Below are 19,044 nucleotides of genomic sequence, written 5' to 3'. Positions count from 1 at the left end.
CCTCAAAAATATCTGTCCACCATTACATTTCTGATTCACAAAAATGTTTTTCTTTGAGGGACCTGCTCCACCCCACACCAACCCCATCTAAGAGTAGACACTTAAAATAATCAGTATCATAACTCTTAGTGCACCTCTTTTGCTAAAACAACCCATAGAGAGTGAATATATTCTCCAACCTTAAGCTATACTTATAGTCAGCACAATCATTTGTTGTAAGAGAAATTAAGAGAATCTAAATTACTTTACATCTACAAATAATCTCTCCCAAACTCATTTCAGCTGTTGAAGCATCCATCATCTCTTCTTCCACTCACTGACCTCTAAATCAGACTGGCTAATAAACAGAAAAAAATGGTAATATAAGAACTTTTATTATCAATCTTGCAGAAGCACTAATGATCAATTAAAAAGTAGTATCTATAGTAAGACTGAATTTGCTGCATCAAGAAAAAGAAAGAGAAATAGTCTTGCTGCCCGCCCTTCAAATGCCTTCTTAATGGGGGTCAATCAAATTATATTTTTCTAGGAAGGAGGGTTTTTGTTTGTTTGTTGTTGAACACATGGTGAAACACCAGTAGGTGTTTTATATTTGTTTTATGTCACTATCATTCTGAATGAGTTGAGGATAGTATGAATCTCTTAGCTTAGGTCTTCCAGTTTTTCCTTTAAATATGAAAATGATACTTTTATTCTCCTAACAAAGAAAAATAATACAGTGGATTTTAAATAAACAACTGTAAAGCTATGAGGTAAAATGGGGGGGGAAGAAACATGGCTTTTTAGTGCCTTTTCTATTCTTTACATCATTGAGGTTAATTCACATGCTGGTAGCTGGGAGATACCCCAAAAGCCATGTGAACTATTACTGAGAGTGACTCCTCACATGCCCAGTTCACTGTCACTCTAAAAATACATGAATGGAGGTCACTAAGTGCAAAGACAGTGAATTGCAAAAACCAAATCATTATGGAAGATAGATGTTTTCTGCCTGTTTGAAAATGGCAGTGAAATAAAATATTTTAATTAATATGTTGTTTACAGAGATATAAAAGGCAATATTATCCAAAAGTCTTCAATAAAGAGGTGGACCAAGCTTCCTCAAGCAAGTGCTAAAAAAAGAAAAAGAAAGACAGACATGGCTACACAAATATTCATATCAGACAAAATGGATTTTAAAGCCAAAAGCACTAGAAGTTGCCAAGCAAGATATTTCCCATTGATAAAAGCAACAATCCAAACTTGAGGATCGAACAATTTTAAGCACATATCAATATGGCCTGGAAATACACAAATCCAAAACACCAGTGAGAAATGTCAGTAAACCTCTCTCAGGAACTGATAAATCAAAAATTAGTAAAACACCAATTATTTGAAAAACAAAAGTTATAGAGTTAGAAAAATGTGTGCCCTCTAAGCAAATGAGAAAATATTCTATATCAATAAATAAAACAGCTAGTTCTTTTAACAGAATAATAAATAGACACTTTTAACTGCTCTGCTGAAGAAAAAAGGGGGGAAAAACAAAAGAAAAAAGGGAAAAAAGGAAACATAAGTTATACAACAGATCTTCAAAATACGTTCTATCAATAAATTTTTTAGAAGCTACATAAAATACACAATTTTTCAGGAAGATGTAAATTGTGAAAATTGGTTAAAAAAAACGTAATGCCTGAATACACCAATTCCTATTGGGGGAAAGCATATAACCACAATAGTAAAATTGTAGGAGAATTCTAACAAATTTTTATGAATAGATAATCCCAGTTTATATGAGCAATTTGAGCACAGAAAAAAAATGGCAGTCTTACTAATTTTTTGAGGCTAGTATAAATCTCAGACTAAAACCGAGCAAGAACATTAAAAAACAGAAAAGTATAAGAAAATCACATATGAATTATAATTCCAAGTAAAATAGCAACAAATCAAATCCATCAGCCGATTAAAAGAATAACATTATGATCACGATCAAGTGGGATTTAGTTCTGAGATGTAATGGTGGTTCAATATTTGCAAATCAATTTACATGATACATCACATCAATAAGAGAAAAAAAAAAACATATGATCATCTCAATAGATGCAGAAAAAGCATTTGACAAAGTACAACATCCATTCATGATAAAAACCTCAACAAAGTAGGTTGAGAAAGAAGATACCTCAACATAATAAAGACCATCTATGAAAAACCCACAGCAGACATCAGACTCAATGGTGAAAAACTGAGAGCTTTCTCCCTAAGATCAGGAACAAGATAAGGATGTCTACTCTCACCACTTTTATTGAACATAGTATTGGAAGTCCTAGCTACAGCAATCAGACAAGAAAAGGGGGTGGGGAAGACATCCAAACTGGTAAAGAAGAAGTAAAACTTTCATTATTTGCAGATGACATAATAGAAGACCCTAAAAACTCCACCAAAAAATACTAAAATTGGTAAATAAATTCAGTAAGGTCACAGGATACAAAATCAATGTACAGAAACCCATAGCATTTCTATACACTAATAATGAAGTAGCAGAAAGAGAAATTAAGAAAACAATTCCACTTATAATTGCACCAAAAATAATAAAATAGCTAGAAATAAACAGTGAAGGAGGTGAAAGACCTGCACTCTGAAAACATTAATGAAAGAAACTGAAGAGGACACAAACAAATGGAAAGATATTCCCTGTTCACGGATTAGAAGAATATTGTTAAAATGTCCATACTACCCAAAGCAATGTACAGATTTAATGCAATCTTTACCAAAATATCAATAGCATTTTTCACAGAACTAGAACAAACAATCCTACAATTTGTATGGAATCAGAAAAGACCCTGAATAGCCAAAGCAATCTGGAATAAGAACAAAACTGGAAGTATCACACTACCAGGTATTCAAGATACACTACAAAGCTGTAGTAATCAAAAGGGCAAGGTACTGACACAAAAATAGACACACAGATCAAGGGAACAGAATAGAGAGCCCAGAAATAAACACACAATTATATGGTCAATTAAAAGGAGGCCAGAATATGCCATGGGGAAAAGATAATCTCTTCAATAAATGATGGGGGAGAAATGGATAGCTACATGCAAAAAAATGAAACTGGACCACCTTCTTATACCATACACAAAAACAAACCTAAAATGGATTACTAACCTAAAGTGAGACCTGAAACCATAAAAAACCACAGGCAGTAATTTCTCTGACATCAGCCAATAGCAACATTTTCTAGATATATTTCCTGAGGCAAGGGAAACAAAACCAAAAATAAACTTATTGGGACTACACCAAAATTAAAAGCTTCTGTACAGCAAAGGAAACAACCAACAAAACTAAAAGACAACCTACTGAACGAGAGAAGATATTTGTAAATGACTTATCTGATAAGGAGTTGGTATCCAAAATATATAAAGAACTTATACACACACACACACACACACACACACACACACACACACACAATAATCCAATTAAAAATGGGCAGAAGACATGAATAGACATTTCTCCAAAGAAGACATACAGATGGCCAACAGACATGAAAAGATGTTCAACATCACTAATCATCAGGGAAATGCAAATCAAAGTCACAATGAAGTATCTCTTTGCACCTGTCAGAATGGCTAAAATCAAAAACACAAGAAACAGAAGTGTTAGCGAGGATGTGGAGAAAAAAGAACCCTCATGCACTGCTGGTGGGAATGCAAACTGGTGCAGCCATTGTAGAAAACTATATGGAGGTTCCCCCAAAAATTAAAAATAGAACTACCATATGATCCAGTAATTCCACTACTGGGTATTTACCAAAGGATATGAAAACACTAATTCAAAAAGATACATGCACCCCTATGTTTATAGCAGCATTATTTACAGTAGCCAAATTATGGAAGCAATGCAAGTGTCCATTGATAGATGAATGAATAAAGAAAATGTAGCACACACACACACACACACACACACACATACACACACACAGGAATATTACTGAGCTGTAAAAAAGAATGAAACCTTGACATTTGCAACAACATGGATGGATCTAAAGAGTATTATGCTAAGTGAAGTAAGTAAGAGAAAGACAAATACCGTGAATTTTCACTCATATGTGAAATTTAAGAAACAAAACAAATGAATAAAAAAAGGGACAAACCAAGAAACAGACTCTTAACTATAGAGAACAAACTGGTGGTTACCAGAGGGGAGGTGGGTGGTGGGGATGGGTAAAACAGGTGAGGGGGATTAAGAGTATACTTATGATGAGCACTGAGTGATATAGAGAAGTGTTGAGTCACTATATTGTACACCTGAAACTAATATAATGCTATGTTAACTATACTGGAGTTAAATTAAAAAAAAAAAAAAAAAAGAGTAACATTATGACCAAGCAGGGTTTATTCCAAAAATGTTTGGTTCAATATTGGAAAATCAATGGCATAATTCACTATTATTAATGGGTTAATATATTATAATCTCTGTAGATGAAGGAAATTTTTGTAAAATTCAGTATGTATACTCATAAAATCTCAAAGTAATTCAGTTATACCATGAAATATATTTATATCTATAGATGGTATTATATATGACAAAATATACAAAACCTTCCTCCAATAGTGAGAAACAACAAAATGCTTATGATCATTACTATTAACTATACAGAAAATGAACTAAGTATTAATCTTAGAGAAAACAAACTGTCATGATTTGCAGCATGATTTTCTGTCAGGAAAATCCAAGAGAATCACCAAAAAGCAATTAGAACTAACATAGGAATAAAGTAAGACAAAAAGAAGATAAATAGATAAATACATAAAAGTGGATAAATTTCCACTATAGCAGTAAAAGAATTATTCAAGACAATGGTGTGAAATGTAGATCCCACTCATTATAGTAATTAAAATCATAAAACAGTGTAAGAAAATGTTTAATGAAACTCTATGAAAGTGTAAATGTGATCTAAAAAGTGAGAGATTCACATAGTATTGGATGGGGTAACAGATGAAGCTACTAACTTTTCACAACTTAAAATTTCCAATAAAATTTCTTATGGAACTTGATGTTTCTAAAATTTATGCACAAAAGACAACGTAGGAAAAGAATATAGAAAATTTTGAATAGAAGAAAATAGTGACTGATCCGTCTGGTATTCTGGAATAACAGTTTAATATTGTGCAGGAATTAAAGATCAGTGGAACACAATAAATGATCTAGAAACAAACATACACTTAATGGGGATTGTGTGTATGATCAATGTGTTATTTCACTTGATTGGGTTAAGGATGGACTTTTAAACAGGTGACGTTTAGAAAATAGATCACGTATCTAGAATTTTTTTTAAGTGTTCAATTTCTACCTCATACAAAGGAATTTCCAGGTGAATTAAAGAGCTGAATAAATGCAAACCAATAAAAAAACCCCGAAAATATAGGATAATAACTTCTAATTTACAGGTGGGAAGACCTTCTCAAAAATCTACAGTTGAAAATACTGAGAGAGTAAACCACATAAAACAAAAATTTCAGTAAGTAAAAACACCATAGACAAATTTACAAGATTAGTAAAAGACCAGGAAAAAAGAATGCATTTAACAAGGTCTTAGTAATTAATTGGAAAAGCCAAGTAATTCAATAGGGAAATAAAAATAGGCAGTTCAAAGAAACACAAATGGCTAATACACATAAGAAAAAAAAATCACCACTCTGTCTCATTAGTAATCAGGAAAGTCATAATTAGCCTGAGATATCTCTTACTGCTCATCATAGTGGTAAAACTTTTAAACATAGTGTAATGTCCAAGATTGCTGAGGATGAAGGTCCATAGGTTTTTGCACACAGTGTTGGTGGAATGTCAATTGGTTTAGTCTTTATTAGGGCAACTTGACTGTCTCATTAAAATGTAAAATGCACATATTTTATCACGGAAAACAACCCACTACACAGAGATTTTAGCACTCCGTACATTTTTTTATTTTTTTGTAATGTTGCCGAAGAGATCCAAATCACTAGTAGCAACCTAGGAAACATGTTTCTGGATGGGGTCCATAAACCACGTTCACAAATATGGTTTTCAAGGTTTTACTACATCACGTGGTGACAGTCATTTCAAAGTACTTGAAACTAGTACAGTTGCCCAACTCAAAGACTACCTTCCAAAGAAAAAGAATAAGGCCTTGGTTAGATTGTCTTACATTTTGTGGTTACTATTTTGAGCTGCATAAAATCCTCTTGCCAAAAGAAGGAGTTGCTGGCTTTTAGAAAACCTCATCTACTTTTAGCTAAAAGTCAATTTGAAACGACATTAAAATACTTATAATTTTGGTCATATTTAATTCATTTCTCTCCACATTTTTTAATCCAGCAATTCCATCTCCAAGCATCTCATTTACAGAAATACCCCATGCAGAGATATGGCAAAGAATGTTAATTGTAGCATTGTTTTCAGGAGTGAAAAAACTTGGAAACGACAAATTACTTAGGAAGTGGCTAAGTTAACCGTATGTCCATATTAAGGAATACTAAACAGCAAATATATTTATATATAAAATATATATATATATATATGCTAATATGGAAAATTTTCCAAGGCACATGGCTTAATGAAAAAGGCAAGTTACAGAAAATATGTAGTACACAATCCCACTTTCATGAAAACCAAACACAATAGAATCTTAATGGAAATGTGTGTGTAAAGATACTTATTAGAAAAGACTAGAAATTACACATCAAAGAGCTAACGAAAGTTACCCTTTATCAGGGTCGGGGTGGCGCTTCCACTTTTTATTGGTTTTTTTGTTTGTTTGTTTTGAAAAGTGTTTTCACAAAGGAAATAGAGTCATGTATGACTTCTAGCAAAAAGGGGAAGTTTTGAAAAATATTGTTTATAGTATTTACTGATTGTGCATGTATGGAATGCTTATTATTAATGCTTAAAATGTATATACATATTAGATACAATCTGTGACTCTATGTCAACAATAAGTAAGTAATTGGGAGAGTGTTTGTTTACCTAAATGAGGCAAATTTAAGTTCTGCGTTTGAATTAAGAAAAATAGTTCGGTATTCATTTTAGAGCAGCAGAGTGGTACAGACTAAGAATCCATTTTTAAAAAGACCACACTAAATTAGACTAAATTAGCAAATTTAGTAAGTTTCATTATGGAAATTCCCAGAGGCAACCTCTGGCATTTAATGATTAGAAAAGTAACAAGAAAGTATTGCTTTCAGACTGAATCAATAGAAAAGTGAATTTCCCTAATATAAAATAATCTTTATGTTAAGCAAACAGGCACAGAGCTAATTGGAGGAGGTATATTGTATGTTTTTTTGAATTGTACAGAATAATACAGTGTGATAATCATCACTAAGCAAATAGAAAATACAGTGAAACTTTCTTCAAGTCTCTTAAAATTCACTTCTGAATCATAGTGGGATGCATTCGTAATTTTACAAAATGTAGTAGGATCATTTCCCTTTTTGGTTCTCTGTGACTATATAAGGCTAATATTGTTCTGTATACTTGAAATTTGCTAAGAGATTTGATCTTACACACACACACGCACAAAGGTGACTATGTGAGGTGATGGATGTGTTCATTAACTTGACTGTGGAAATCATTTCATAATGTATCCATATATCAAATCATCATAGTGTGGTTCTTAAATATATACAACTTTATTTATCAATTCTACCTCAATGAAGCCAGAAAAAAAATGGTAAATGAACAGAAGTACCAGGGTATAGTTCACTAAGTACAGAAAATGGCTTCAGTGAATTACCTGAGATACTAGGTTTTCAGGGCCAGTCCTGTAACTTTTTTTTACCACGGTTTTCCTAACGCTGGTGCTCTAACGGGAAAGGCCCGTTACAGTCGCTGTGACCACAAGCTTGAGCAGAAAGGAATGAAAGCATACGTGATATGAAGAAGTACACAGAGTTCACTGAAGTTACGAACATCATTTGTAAACCAACAGCATAGTCTCTTCCTGATGCTTTTCTTCCGGGCAGTTAAGATCCACGGTGATTCCATCTGTCGCTCACTGGACATGGCTGCCCTGCTAAGGGTTTCGATGGCGAGTGGTACAAGAACAAATACGTACTTTGGTAAAACTGTTGTTCTCCACAGAACTCCTTTACTTGGGATTTTTGCAACAAATTATAGCAGCTCAAGTAGAAAAGAAAAAGTTCAAACCAGTCACCAGATCCAAAATTAGCATTTTATTCAGAACGCTGGGGTCAGAGGTGTATCATTTATATTCTGGTACACAATACAGAGGCAAAGCTGGTCAGAAGTCTCTCCAATTTAAAAGCTTGGTTTTTTTTTTTCATTTTTTTTTTTTAAAAACACACACTTAGTAATGCCTCCAGTGTCAGGCCACCCCTTTCTTTTCTTTCTTTCTTTTCTTTTTTTTTTTTTTTTTGGTACAAATTATGTAAAACATTTGTGCTAAGAACTTTTCTCCCTCCCCAAACAAAAAAGAAAATAAAAAATAAAAAAAATTAAAAAATTAAAAATTGAGTATTCTAACTACAGCTCAACAATTGAATCAAATGTCACTTTGTTTTGTAAATACTTTATCCATAACGAAAGATATAAACATGCAAAAAACCTGAATCCATAGTCCAAATAATACATACACATGTTCTGAAGTTTCTGCACTTCTCCATAGACTATGCCAATAAAACATTATGTACACATACCATTTTTACAGTGAAGTGGAAAAAATACAGTAAATAAAAAAAGTGTACATGGATTAAGACCAAAATGTATCTAACATTCTAGTTTATGAAAAAATTCAATTTTGCTACAAATTGGTGATATGAAAACTCCCTTTATTTGCAACCAGCTGCGTAAGTTTTAAGATTTTAGTGAAAAAAGAAAACTAAAGTCTAAAACTAGAAGTAATGTACATTTTCCAATCTCATGGTCTCATCCCCCAAGATAATAAAATCGCTCCATGAGTTTTTGTTTTTTGTGTGTTTAATTCTGTGTTTTAATAAAAGCAAATGCAATGTAACAAAAGCGTATTGAAGCATATCATGGTTTAACTTACTGCTCCCACCACAAAATATCTTGTCTTTTACTTATCGTTTCAGAAATCAGTACCATTAAAGCCTTAAACATAAAACTAATTCCAATCTGAAAAAGGTACAAAAAGGCACATAAAATCCCAGTGCTTCTGTACTGTAAAATTCAAGTGTAACTGAGCTCAGTGTTTTTTCCAAACAGTATTGGATCACTGATATTCCCTCTGAGCCCAGATTGGTTTGCAGCCTATGCAAAGCCTCCAGCAAGCACTGTGCTAGTAGACTACAAAGTTAAAGCCTAGCTTCTGAATGCTTTTTGGGAATATCAGTTGAAATTGTTTGTACTTGTCCAAAAACCAAGTTCACCCTGAAGTTCACTCATCACCTCCACCATACATGTCAGCAAGTTTCTTGAAGCGTGGCCCCCAGTCATTCAGGTAGTCATAGTCCTGCTCGCCGCCGCTACTTGAGGAATTAAGGGAGCTCAGGGACCCAGCAGTGGACCCACTGCCTTCATAGTCAAAGACTAAGAGGGAGTCATATGGCGGAGCTGTGGGATCATTGTCAGCAGCTTTAAGGCCCTACAATTTGGAAAGACAAAGAAAGAATGGAGAGAGGGTTACAATCGGCAAACCACACGCAGATCCCAGGGGTCCCATGTTTATAAGTTTCCACCTGCAGACCACAACATTTTCAACCACAGAAATTGGGGTTATCACCGTTTGAATGTTGGACAAAAACGCACTTAGGTCTTTCCTCTGCAGGAAAGAGCCCAAGGAAGTCTAGCTCAGTGAGGCCAAGACATACAGTGGGAGGGGAGCTGATTGTGGAGATGTGCTTGACAGGTGGCAGAAATGAGTGGCCAACTGCTTGAGGCTGAGAAGGAAGGATCTCGAAGTCTGGTAATCCATCTATATGACAGTGCACTGAGTGAGTAATTACTGCTGGAATAAGTTACATGAAATAATACAAAGGGCTAGGAAATCATGTTATACACGTGGACACTAATCCAGAGTCAGAGTCAAAGGATTCTGACAGCGAACAGGTTGAACAGGAATTATACATGCCAGGCAAACGCAGGGATATATAAGAGTGCCATATGGTCTTTGCCCTTTGTAATCTAGCGTAAAAGGCATTACTATAGTATAGCGTGAAATAAATGATAAATAAATAATAAAACTACAAAGTCTAGGCAAAAATCATCAGAATGCTAAAAAAAAAAAAAAAAAAAAATCCAGACTAGCACTGAGAGCTAGGAGTTCAAGGAGGAAGTGGCATATTTGACCTAAATTTGGAAGGAAAAAGAAGGATAAAGGCACCATGGGCTCATCACCGTATCTGCCCTGTTGGCACTCAATGAACATTTGTCTAAAAAAAAACTTTAAAGCTTAGTCAAAAATTTCTTGCTTTGGAACTTGAAGAAAGAAAAATAAATGTGGAGACATAATATTTTAAGCAACAAAATGGCAGCTGCTTGACTTCCATCAAAAACAAGAGAGAAAAGTACACACTACCAGTTCTCCCATCCCAAAGCCTCTCTTACCAACCATCCTAACCATTTAATTAAACACCACTTTCCCTCATGTCTGGTTGGACTACGTATAACCCAGAAAAGCCAGTGTAAAATAAAATACAGCATGTTTTCTGCAAACTACTTCAATGTATAAAACATAAATAATTTTTAGAAAGGATTTTATTTATCATATTTATAGAATAAGCTACCGGGCAATTTTGCTAAGGTTGAAAATCACAAACTACAATTTCTCAGAAGTCGTAATTCCTTTCTGTGGTAGACCGTGTTACTGTCCTCAATGATGCACTATCCTTTCCTTGTAGGTGGGTCAGATGCCCACACCACCACAAATACCTCCCTGGAGCCAGAGTTCACTTTCTAAACCCACTGTCAGGCTTGGCTACGGGCTGGCTTTGGCCAACACAACGTCAGCAGCTATGTAGAGAAGACTCTGTAAGACCTCTGTCCACCAGTCCCTTCTTGCCCCCTCTCCCAGGACAATGGACTACCCCAGCTGGCAGTTTTCCTCCTGCCTGGATCCTGAAACACAGAAGACATGAGGACCCAGCCATGGCCAGCCCAGAGTGAACACAGAATTTGGACAAGACGTAAACCTTTGTTATTATAAGTCAACAATACTTGGCAGTTGTCAGCTGCTGTAGCCTTAGCTGGTAAAAATCAAACAACGCACCTTCTGTGTTTATTTACTCAATTCAAGATGTAATTACTGAGTATGTGTATTACCATGTATTCTGCTTAGTGGTGGGGACACAGCTATTAAGAAGCTAGACCCAACACCTGCCCTCATGGAGTTTATATTCAAATGTTAGCATGGGCCCTTTTTCCTTTTCCCTACAAAATCTAACAACTGCAAACGTAAGCAATAGGAGATTCTTTTAGTTCAGCGTGGGTTAACTTGGGTCCATACAAGAACTAGACCCGAAAAGATCTGAGGGGAAATCAAGAAGACAAAGAAAATCCTGGTAAGGAGAACAGGTTTCTGAAGACAAATGCAGGTTTCCTGGGCTATCAGAGAGTAGGGTGTTCATGAAGATGAAACCTTCTGAAAGCTGAAATGGCAGAACGCAAAGAAGCAATTACCATTCACTTATATAGGACATCTTTTTGAGCATTCCCAGACCCCAAAAATGGCTCTGAGGCTTTTCTGGTGCTTACAACACATGTTGCTAACAGATGCACACGATAAATGGAGATGAAGCAGAGATGCTCACTGCCACAGTTCAAAGCTACGCAGCTGGATGCTGAGGCGCTGAGGGTAGTTCTGGGGAAGGAGCCCGGCGGGGCGCTCCCGCGGCCTGGGGTGCGTGCTGCCTCTCTAACAGCTCCCTGCAAGACAAAGGCTGTGCGCTATTTTTCACTTACCATCTTTTTTTTTTAAAAAGCAAAACCTGTCTTTGGATTTCCTTGGTGAAACCAAGCACTGAGGTAGGTCTTCCATAGCAGTAAAGCGGACGGATGTTTGAAAAGCAGGGTGTACCTGCATTAAGTTTTCATTATGACCTTAAATGAAACTGCTTTCTAATGTGCAGAACAGAGCCAATGACCGAGGCCACCATGTTCAGGTCATCTGCTTTTATCACGATTCGAAATTTAAATAGAAATACATGCAGAGCCCTGCCCAGTCTTTATGGTGTGAGCACCAAACTGGAAATATGAAAAGGTTAAGACTAAAATTAGTTATAAAGAGTCAGTGGCAGGGTGTTAAGTGTGTCTGGATTCAGTGGAGAGGAAGCATTGGCCTGTGTTCACTATGACTTAAGGATGAACGGGGGAAGCTGTCTGGTCTTCACTGGTGTATAAAAGGACCTGAGCCCCTTCATCGCATGTCTAAGCCCCCTAATTCAATGCTTTAAAATAAGCGTAACACTGCTGATAATCTAGTCCCCTACTCACTACGAAGATTCTAAAATATATTCATTTCTTCTAAATTTCTTTTAGCTCCTGCCCCGGTTTTTGGATCATCCTGGTCATTTTTGAATCTGTTTCCTCCCTTCCTTCCTTCCTTCTTTCCTTCCTTCCTTCCTTCCTTCCTCCCTCCCTCCCTTCCACACTGTCTCAGGTTTTAAATAATTAAAAAAGAGCAAAAAAACCCCTGAACTTTTCAAGAACTCTTAGGCAAGCCATCTTTCTAGGCTGGAAGTTAAGTATCTTAAGTCCCCTCCACTTGGAATAGCACTGATTTTTATCTGAGAATAAAATACGACTCTTGTGGATGAGGTATTATATAAATTCTGGGTACTATTTTGGTAATTCTAAAAAGATCCTAGTCAAGTTCTGAGAGACTGAAAATGACAGGCACACAAGCAGAATGAATGTGCAGGAGAAATCCGGTGGGCCACATACCCATCTGGTCCTCCCTTATGGGATTCCTTTATTCTTAGGTGTGGACACTATTTCACATGAAGTGTATGTGCTGTTGTCAACTCTACCAACTAACTGCATGTGTTTCTCTTCTCCACCTGGTTTAACTAAATCTAGAAGAGTAGGTGTCTATTTTGCCTTTCCTGGAGGGGCAGATCTTGAACTCTGGATAAATCTGAACTGTTTCCTGTAGTTTGAGGTGTCTCTGTAAAATGAAAAAGCCTGTGGCTCTGGCTGAATTCTTGCTGAGCTTGTATTTATAGACTTCTGATCCTATGCTTTATGGATGGAGATATGCTTTTATAGGAGCTATAAAAACCCATATTCTTCAGTGAGGGAACACATGAGGGATATAAGAGGAAAGAGGTCTTATCAGCTCAGTGCTACCTGCCTTAGTTCGGGCCCTCTTTATATCCTGCCTGGACCACAGCAAAAGCCTCTCTAACTGGTCTCCCGGTCGCCAGTACTATTCCTTTTTCTTTCATACAAACTACTAGTGGCTCTTCTCTCAGACATTATTTGAAGTCGCTCCCCCAAGTAAAACTCTGATTGCTCTCCCATCACCTATTGCAGTGTTTCCCAGATAAGGGAGGGGTTCCGCTGGGGATGGGTAAGATGATTTTTAATTGGTGCATGGGCACTTTAAAACAATTACCTCTATTAAAAAATGAAATGTAAAGTTCAAGTGAACAATAGATGAGGTGTGTGGACATGGAAAAAACTAGAAGGCATTACTCAAATGCCTGATGTTTGGGTAACCTACAGGATAAAGTTAAAACTTTAGCAGAGCATTCAGTGAACCTGGAGTGTTCATGCATCTTTTCCGTTTCAGCTATTCTCTACTCCAGCGACCACAACTAAATTTTTCACCAGATTCCCCCCAAATCTAAAAATGTCATGTTTTTGTGTACCCTATGTTATTTGTACCTTCATTTCCTGATAGCTAAAATGTGATTTCCTTTGTTTGAAACTTCCTCACTCATAATTTCTCATTTTATTAATATCCATCCATCCATCCATCCATCATTTAAAACCCATTAAAAATATTACTTCTACTGTATGGATTTTTCCTCCAATCATGACTGGGAGTCATTCTCATGGTCTCCTTTACTTTCATTGTCATGTTTTGGTTACACTAGTTTGTGACACCCTTTTCTGCCAATGATGTTGATATTCATTTCATATCCCACTGTTCACTACAGTGCCTGATACCCAGCGGGCATCCTAGAAGGTAGCTTGGTACTCCTCTCCTGGGCTTTGGTTCTCACTCATCACCTTGCTCATATTTATAGACACTCTTTTCAGAAGAAGCTAGAATTTAGGTTTAAAATACATGTAGACATAAAAGTATACTAGGTTTACATTACAGCGGAATTGTGTGACTTAACGCCAACATTACTATGTCCCTTTCTGAGAATTTCACTTTACTTAAAGCAAATTTTTTTGGAAGGAGAGGATTTTGTTTTATTTACAATTAGAGAACAGTAATCTGTACTAATAACTAATATGACACATAATAAGTAAGAGATTTTACTATGGGATGGGCACTATACCAAGCACTTTATGTGGATTATCTCATTCAGTTCTTACAGAAATCTTAAAAGAGGATTTTATTATTAGTCTCATTTTATATATACATATGAAAACTGGATATCCAAGAGGTTAAATCCAAGGACCCTGACTTTGTAGAGGGGAACAGAGCTATTAGGTGAGGCAGCTGCATTTGAATTCAAACAAATGCCCAACTACTCTATGTATGGGACAGAGATATTTTAAAGAGGACAAATACATTTAATAGGAGAAAAAAGGCAAAAGTTATAAGCTTTAGGAGTTCTGTGCAAGTTATTCTAGAAGCACTTCCCATAAGTTTTTAAATATCAATCAAAAGTTGGTCTTTTAACAGAAATAAGTCCTTGGTTTTGTATTTCTGAGATAAAGAAATACATAGGATTAGTAAAGTTATTGGAGGTATGCTAATATCTACTGTCAGGCTGAGATTAAATTAATTTGTTTTAACTTTTCACTCTCTGAAGGTCATATTTGAAAGCCTCAAAATAGAATGAAACTTGGTAGTCGAAATTAAAAAAATGTGTGATTTGTTTTACTCTACCTACCAGACTAGAAATATATTTTTTGATATTCAAGACAACATTCATTGATTATTTAAATAAACAAACTAGAAAATGTTCTCATGAGCTTACTTATTCCTTACATTATAAAAACACTCCAGTTATAACTGCACCATACTATTCTTCCTTTGGAACATTCAGTACTGTGCTAAATCAAATAAAACCTGGGGATAAAGAATCTGTTTGCATTTTACATGTATTTATAAAATATGCTTGAATTCTTTCTAGGTGTCCTCAACTGTTTTAAAACCTTACATGAATGTATTTTTTATCTGTCCAGTTATAGAAAGAGTAAGTCCATGGGTGTCTTAGATGGAAGAATCTACACGGTGTATTTGAATGTTACCTGACTTAGGCCTTTTGACAGTTTCAACCCTCTGAATTTTCCCACAGACCTGACCATCTCATTCCTAGACCCTCATTTTAGTTTCTTCTGTGACACCTTCACCTCCGTAGACCTTCTTCCTATGTCCAAATGTAGGGCATTTCTAGTGTGAATGTTTGGTCTTCCAACTCGTCCACATTTCTCCATCTTACAATCCCATTCGGAATTATGGATTCTGTAGTCATTTGGGGAAACATTTCCAAATGTGATCCTTTGGTGCATTCATGTACTCACCAAACCAGTGGGCCCCACACTGCCCCCCAGGGACATGTGCACCTCTTCCCTTGGCAGCAGAAGGGGACCCTGAGATAGGAGTTATGAAGGAAGGTTAGTCCTGGGTACAATGGGATGTCACTGGATGGTGCCTACCCCAAACTCTGTGTGCCTGACCCTCCTTGGGTTGGTAAAGACTTAATGAAAGAACTAATGTCTAGAAAAAGAGGGAAGGGCATTCTACACAGAGAGGATAGCATGGGAACAGGTACTGACTTGGAATTACGAGCTGAGCGTGGGAGGCACAAGTCGAGTCCCTGTCCCTGGCCTGTAAGATGCAGGTTTGGGGGCAGGGGGCATTGAGATGAAACTGTAAAACCAAGGAAGGATTACACCCAATGGAGTCTGGCAAAGGAAGGTGTCAGATACTGGAATGTTTGCCTGGTACAAAGACCGTGCTTGCAGCAAAGTAGGGAGTACACACAAAGAGAATCCAGGTCTAATTTATTTTCTTTCTACATATTACTAGTACAAATATGTACACACAGGAGAGGTTCAATAGTTATTTGCTGAATGAATGATCCTAAACCAAGCTCAAGATCATTTCAAAATGAGCCATTTTTAGCCAGTGCAGACAATCCTCAAATTATGAACTGACTGCATTCTAGGAGTTAATTTGCAAGTCAGTCGTTTGGCACCAAGTTTTTCATAGAAGTACTGAAACATGTTTGTTATGGTCTCCAGCTACTTTTTAGGCTGAGCACTGTTCTAGGAAAAGGAAACTGCAAATGGAAATTGTGACTGTAACTCTTTCTATTGTGGCATTTGAGGGGCTGGGTAACTGAGTCTTATTAACTAGATATGCTTCTCTACCTACTGAAGAAAATCCAGTCCCTGTAAAAAAAAATGAATGAACAAACACATAGACACAAACACAAAACATATCCTAAAACACAACTTAGAACAACCAATATCTTCATTTTCTGAATTTAGTCAGCTCCACTAGAGTGAAGGCCCCAGACTTGGGTCCCGATGAAGCGCAATCAACTGCAAATCGGGTGGTACTCATGGCTTTACACCCTAAACAGCTGCCACAGCACTCGGGTTCCTTAAAACAACAAAACCTAAGAGCGAGGCAACATACTGGATGCTGAGGTTACTCAAAGATGAACAAGAAATTGCCCCCACCCTGGACAGCAGGCACATGCTCATGCAGGAGAGAGAAATATCAATGGTTACACCGCTGTGGCCAGGATTATCATGCAGGAAGTGTCTTGTGAACTCTTCCCAGAGGGATCAAAGAAGACCTCACATACAAGGGGGTGTCTGAGGTGAATCTGAAGGCTACGTGGGTGTTTCATTGATGGTTAAGAAGGTGAGGGCTGTGCAGAAGTTACATTATAGTCAAAATTGGGATGCTTCTGAGGAATTGCAAATAGTTCAGCAGGGCTGCAGCCCTGGAAGGAAATGTCACGGGGAAGAGGGCAGGAGTTAGATTGGGACAACAGTCCTATACATGAAGCCTAGTGCTTGACCTCTGTCACTGAGAAAAGAACAGTGTTATGGATGGACTGGAACCCCACAGAATACTGACGCTTCGGGGATAGGCAGGAACATTCAGTTAAGTATTTGTTGAATGACACCGAAGCTAAAATTCTTGCTTTAAGAAAGTCCAGTTCCTGCACTTCCCTTCAAAAGATTCACTCTATCTCGAAGCCCCACACCCACAGAGCTAACGAAACAATTTCTCATGACAACAAAATGCTAAATTAGAAATAAAATCATCAGGCACTCTTAAATATTCAAAAAAGATCTAGTCATAGATATAAAATTCCTGCAAATCTCCTAACCAGGTCTCTATACAAATAACTGGAAAAGTCAGAGCATATTTCTGTAGATGAAGGAAGTATTGGCACTCTGTTGCTTTTGCCTTCCATCTGCTTTCAAACCATGACTAAAACAAATTAACCTATTACCTGTTTAACAGAAGTGAATGCATATGTTCAGAAAGCAGCATGCATTTCAGGAATAGACAGTAATGAAGAGTTGTAAAGGGAAATAAATACTCAAAGCTTGTTTCAAATCTTTTTTTTTTCCACAAATGATAACTGCATCTTTTTAAAAACCTAAAGTAGACTGATTATGTATATAAAATATATGACTACAAGGAAGCCCGGGAAATAAGAGTCTTATCAGCACATGATGGAAGGCGATATATAACAGAAGTATTCCACCTTGTAGTGCACTGAGACCTATTCTGATCTTAGAGATACTGAGCGGCAGGACACGGCCAGAGAATGCGAGTTCTGCCATAGAGTCGCAGTCGACATCAACAGGTTTTGCTCTCTTACATCTAACACTAAAAATTCAAAAGATGAATTGCAGTAAAACTATAGACATGATCAAAATAAGCAGCACAAATCATTTTACTTCAAAACGTAAGTATTAAATGTAGCAGAACTTGTGGTCAGTAATGAAATAAAAGAACGCCATAATAATTTTGACAATGGAAATCCTATCTGTTATATTCAACGGAGAATTAGCTGCCTCTTACAGAAGCTCTTAAAACTCCTCAACTAGACAAGTATTTAAATCACTTACATAATATTTAATTTAGCTCCTCTTCCTACTAATCTTATTTGATGGAACTCTAGTCATTGGGTAGGCACTGAATTCTCAACATTTGTGGGATTCAAAGGATACAGTGTGAGGAAAATGAAAATGAACTATTATTACATTCATCAGTGCTAATAAATGAAATTAGAATACACTATAATATTGTTAGTCTATTTATTACTTGTAATCTAGGGAAGGAAGCCTTTTGGAAATAGTGTGACTAATACTGATAATGTATATGAATGTCATTTACAAATACAGAATATTAATTGATAGATCTGTTTTCTGGCCCATCAAACCAATTATATCTGTCCTCCACTATTGAAGCCACATTTGCTTTAACACGAAGATAAGCTCGAGAAAATCAAGTGTGTTTAACGGACTACACAGCTGTATTCCAAGCAATCTGTGGTCTACGTATAGCTGACGGTTAGCATAAAATAAACGTCCTTATAAAGAGAGTGAGCCTGTCTTTGCACCTCATTAATGAAGTCCCCGATGTCCCCAGGGTGCGGGGCTGCAGATCGGACCGGGTACTGGGGCTCGGCGTGGATGGGTCTCTCATCCAGTCGTCGGATTCCTACAGGCTTGATGGCGTCAGGTTCCACAGTATCGGGCTGCTGCAGCTGGCTCAAGTCATAGTCCTGCAGAAGACAAAATCAAAAACCCATGGTAGATGGGCATAAAGATGGAAAATTACAACCTTTGTTTTTAAACACATACCCAGAATGCATAGAAATGAGTGAAATTTAACATAATGGAAAAGTTGCCACTATGAGTTTTTCATGTTATGATTAAATATTT

The 19,044-nt window shown here is 36.6% G+C and overlaps 1 protein-coding gene across 3 annotated transcripts in view; it reads right to left on the bottom strand.

The window, feature by feature from the left end:
* Positions 1-8,356: 8,356 nt before the first annotated feature.
* Positions 8,357-19,044, bottom strand: part of CDH2 (cadherin 2) — a 208,529-nt gene continuing 197,841 nt past the window's right edge. For all 3 annotated transcript variants that reach the window (XM_036072062.2, XM_036072064.2, XM_036072061.2), the window contains exons 15-16: positions 18,720-18,884; positions 8,357-9,583 (exon numbers count right to left, since the gene is read on the bottom strand). In XM_036072062.2, the coding sequence (XP_035927955.1) occupies positions 9,377-9,583; positions 18,720-18,884 (372 nt within the window). In that variant the 3' untranslated portion in view covers positions 8,357-9,376. The remainder of the gene's footprint in view (positions 9,584-18,719; positions 18,885-19,044) is intronic.

This window comes from Halichoerus grypus, chromosome 13, assembly GCF_964656455.1.
Source record: "Halichoerus grypus chromosome 13, mHalGry1.hap1.1, whole genome shotgun sequence".
In the NCBI taxonomy this organism is placed as follows: Eukaryota; Metazoa; Chordata; class Mammalia; order Carnivora; family Phocidae; genus Halichoerus; species Halichoerus grypus.
The sequence above is the reverse complement of the archived record's forward strand: the minus strand, read 5'-3'. Positions and strand labels throughout refer to the sequence as shown.